Source organism: Octodon degus, unplaced genomic scaffold (assembly GCF_000260255.1).
Source record: "Octodon degus isolate 3935 unplaced genomic scaffold, OctDeg1.0 scaffold00035, whole genome shotgun sequence".
NCBI classification, from domain to species: Eukaryota; Metazoa; Chordata; class Mammalia; order Rodentia; family Octodontidae; genus Octodon; species Octodon degus.
In genome coordinates, this window is record NW_004524611.1 from 13,950,624 (window position 1) to 13,954,801 (window position 4,178).

Here is a 4,178-nt window from a genome sequence, read left to right on the forward strand (position 1 = left end):
ATTCTACTGAGCCATCTCCCCAGCCCCACTTTGGTTCTTACTTAAGAACGGAGACTGTGTCTACACTTGATAAACAAATCCCACTGTAGCTCATGCATAGAAAAAAAAAAGCTGAAGTCTTTATCCTCCCTCAGTTCTCACCCCACCTTCCCTTTATGACAATGTAGGGAGAGCCCAGGCATAAGGGCAGAACAGTTCTTTGACCCTGGAAGAAGCCAGGAGGAAGTCCTGTCACCAAGCAGAAATCTCCTCAATCCCTCAGGCTGAGCCGTTATGCCGGTCCTCCATGTCCTTTTCTTCATAAAAGTTCCTGAAAATTTAGGAGGTGCCCGAGGAGGGCCAGGATCAGGCTGTGAGGCCCGACTGTGAATGCTACCAAGAAGTCCCCTGATTTGATTGGGGGTTTGTTTCCTCCAAGTGTTGCAGGTGGGACCAGCCTGTAGCAGCCCACATACTGGGGAGCTGCTGCTGCGGGCAGGTCACCATTCCCAAAGGACTGGCAGCCAGCCTCAGGCCCACTGCAGCACAGCGCCTGGGGACAACGCCAGCTGGTGGCGCAGAGCAGGTGAGCTGTGCGCGGGCGCGGGGTGGGGTGGGGGTGGGGCGGGACTCAGGCTGGTGGCAGTGAGGAGAAGGCAAAGGCGGCCGCGGCCCTTTCTCCTTCCAGGAAAGCAGCCACTTCCCTCCGGTTTTCACAGACTGGACGGATCCCCTGAGAGTGAAGCTCCCAATAGGAAAATCAGCTCTTGCCCTGGCCCTCTGACTCTCCTGGCCCCAAGGAGTCATGCGAGGGGCAAGAGGGCAGGTGGCCATCAGAGGGTGGTGCTGTTGCCACGGGGTCTCTTCATGAGGACCTTTCCACCCGCTGCCCAGGCCCTCTGGGATGGCCGTTTTTTCTTGCTGTCCAACTTCCTCATGTACCTCTGCACCCACGGCTGGTTGGGGTCGCTGCACAACTGCAGGCCCTTCTTGGTGGTGAAGCTGTGGGAGGAAGGACAGGGCTCTGCTGAGGTCCGGCAGGGCCCGGGGACCACGCATGACACTTTACAGGGATGTGCTAGGAGCCTGGCCTCCTAGGGGACTCCTGACATCTGTCTTCTCTCACGTGGGATTTGGTATGCAGAGGAAGAATGGTGGGGCGGGGGTGGGGTGCTTGGCTCAGTCGGGGGCCTCTCCATCACACAGCATCTGACAACAGGGACACAGCCCCCATCCACAGCGAAGAGGAAAAAATGCAACAAGCCCCCCAGAATGAAAATGCCACCAAGGCTCATGCTATGCATGGAGGTGTGCCAGCGAGGGTGCCAGGGCTGCACCAGAAGGATGGTGCCCCCTCCAAGCCAGCTCCTACCTGGGGGCGCTGGGCCAGAGATCAAATCTTGTGATGCTTTGGGAAAATGAATGACAAATACTAAAACTCTATGACAGGAGTGGCGAACCTGCAGCCTGGGTATTACTGTGTTTCTTTTAAGACAAAAGATATTGATGTATGAGTTCTTTTTTCTGAACTGAAATCTCAGTCTTCAGGTTTAATTGCTGTGTTGGTACTTTGGGATAAATAAGGGGGTTCAGAGTTGCAGTCTGAGCATTCGTCTCTAAAAGGTTCGCCACCATGGCTCTATAGAGTACCGCTGCTCACAGGGAAGCGCTTATTCTACTGAGCCATCTCCCCCGCCAGTGCCACTGTTGACGAAGTGACCCCACTGCTACCTTTTATAAGAGACAGCTCTGACACCATCAGAAGCCCAGAGACCTAGCCACCCAAGTGACCTCGAGCTGCAGCTGCCCTCTGCAAGCGGGAGCAACCACACCTCCCCTGTGGGGTTGCTGGGGGGACTCACTAAGGCGATGTCATGTACATATTTAGTGCCCCTGAAATGACTGTTGAACTTTAATCTTTCTCTTCATTTTATGGCTGGGGAAGCAGAAGCTCAGGGAGGCCAAGTGCCTTTTGCAGAGCTGACCCTGGAGGTTTGTTGTCCCCTGCCTTGGACCTGGAGAAATACTCACATCACTCCCGCCTTGGTACAGGTGCTCCTGCTGGTCAGCTGATAGCTCACCACCCTGTCCTCGGGGATTTTCTTGGAAACAAAGGTTATGCAGCAGGAGGAGGGGATGACTACAGAGTCTGAAACAGGACAGAGAAGAGCTGTGTCCTTTCCCATGAGTCCACCCTCACCAGGCACCCCAAGAAGTCACAGGCTGCCCTAGGCTGCCTCCTCCTCCACCCTCTGTGGTGCCAACCCAGCCATACCCTTGTAGCCCTGTCCTGCCCAGAGACTCAGGCCGGAGCTGGGCGTCTTACCTGTGGGCAGAATGCAGTGAGCACAGAGGGCTAGGAGCAGGAGACCAGCTGCAATGGTCACGGGGCCTGCCATGGCCTGGAGGGAGAGGTGGCAGCTTAGGGCTCAGAGTTGGGGTGCAGGAGGAGAGAGCTACTTCCTTGCAAAGCACCCCAACCTCCCTCCCTCTATCCTTTATAGGAGCAGCTGGGGGAGACACTTGCACAGATCTGCTTCCCTCCTCCTCTAGGCTTCCTTGAAAGTCCTGTGGTCAAGAAAGAGGAAATCATGACCCAACTGTTATCCAGCTGAGTCAGGGTTTTGTGGGGGCGGGGCAGGGACTACACCAGAAAGAGCTTGGGCAGAGGGCCAGCTCCCTGCTGGGATAAGTGACAAAAGTCTGGGTGCATAGTCAGAGGCTGATGATGAGCATCCTGCCTCTGTTGCTCACTCCCTATGGGATCCTGGACCCATCACCCACCTCTCTGAACCTCAATTTCTTCAGCTGCCCATAGGTAGAGTTACCCATCTTCCTTCATTTATTAATTCATGAAACTCATTTGGTCTATGCCATGTGTCGGGCCCTACAGGCTTCCAGTAGGGATGAAAATATGTGACCAAGCATGTACATAAACAACAGCAGGGGCCAAAACTGGGCTCAGCCCAGCCATGCTGCAGCCTCCACCTGGATGTTGGCACACACTGGGTCTTAGGAGTCTTGCATTCTCAACAGGCAGTACCTAAAGGCTCTAGGGAAGTGGGAGGCACCCAAACCCATATATTCCCAGGGCTGCTGACCTGCACTGACTGCTTCACCCGGTTGATGGCTGGAAGGGCATCTCTGTGTCTTACCCCAGAAGAACATCTGGACACCAGTGTCCATCCCTCCCAAGACTCAAGCAGATCACCCCATCTCGTGGGCAGTGTTGCAGAATGAGTAGAGGATGGATCAGCTCGGCGACCACTGCTGCTCCTGCACCAGTGACACTTAAGTGGTTGGAACCAGTGCAGGCACAAAGAGAAGCCAGTAGGGAGGTCCCCGGGTGGAGGCAAGACCAAAGTCAGCGTGACACACAAGGGCCTGATCTCACTGTCTTTGTTTATGGAACACAAAATACCACGCACCCAGTGGAGCATTTCACTAGCTTTGCTCACACCCCTCTTTGTCTCCACCTGCTCCTCAGGCAGCAGTGATAGTTGCCATCTGGCTTAGAAATCAGGGAGGACACAATGAGAAAATTTATGGGAAGCCCTTGCTATGCACAGGGGCTTTTCATCACTGTGTTTTATGACCCATCATGACCTCTGCTGTTCAACAGCTTAGGGCTAGGGAGATAGCTCAGCGGCGCAGCACCTGCCTGGCAAGGGCGAGGTCCTGAATTCAATTCCTGTTACAACCCCCCCCCCAACACACATAATTCAAAGGCCATGACCTTTAGTTGGTCTGAGTTTGTGACTCAGTGGACAATGTGGGTGGGATGTGGCCAGAGGAGGAAGTCGGAAAGAAAGGACAGCTGGGCAGGGAAGAACAGGGAGAGAGAGCAAGACGGGGATGCCCACTGTCACAGTGGTGCAGAGTGGGCCGGGTGAAGGTCACTGGGTGGGAGGATGGGTGGGTGGCTGCAGCACAGATTAGTAACACGCTTTGGGGGGTTTTCCAGGTTCTTTAAAGAAATACCCAGTCTTCATGGTCCATCTATTGTGGCAGTTATGCAGGGATTACCCACCCTGCTTCATAGGGAGGAATAGGTACTCTTAGGAAGGGAAAGAGGCAAGAAACAGGGACACAGGGACAATTACCCTGGCTTCCAGATGGGAATCTGGTCTTCCTCCTCAAGGGCTGGAATCCAAGAGCTGGAGGAGGCTTTAAGTAAGAATGGAAGGAACAGGAGGTTC

General features: G+C 54.5%; 1 protein-coding gene across 1 annotated transcript in view; it reads right to left on the minus strand.

The window, feature by feature from the left end:
- Positions 1-319: 319 nt before the first annotated feature.
- Ccl24 (C-C motif chemokine ligand 24) overlaps positions 320-4,178 on the minus strand; it is a 15,066-nt gene continuing 11,207 nt past the window's right edge. Inside the window, exons 2-4 of the mRNA XM_004630575.2 lie at positions 2,306-2,381; positions 2,011-2,128; positions 320-981 (exon numbers count right to left, since the gene is read on the minus strand). Of these exons, the coding sequence (XP_004630632.1) occupies positions 813-981; positions 2,011-2,128; positions 2,306-2,378 (360 nt within the window). The 5' untranslated portion in view covers positions 2,379-2,381 and the 3' untranslated portion in view covers positions 320-812. The remainder of the gene's footprint in view (positions 982-2,010; positions 2,129-2,305; positions 2,382-4,178) is intronic.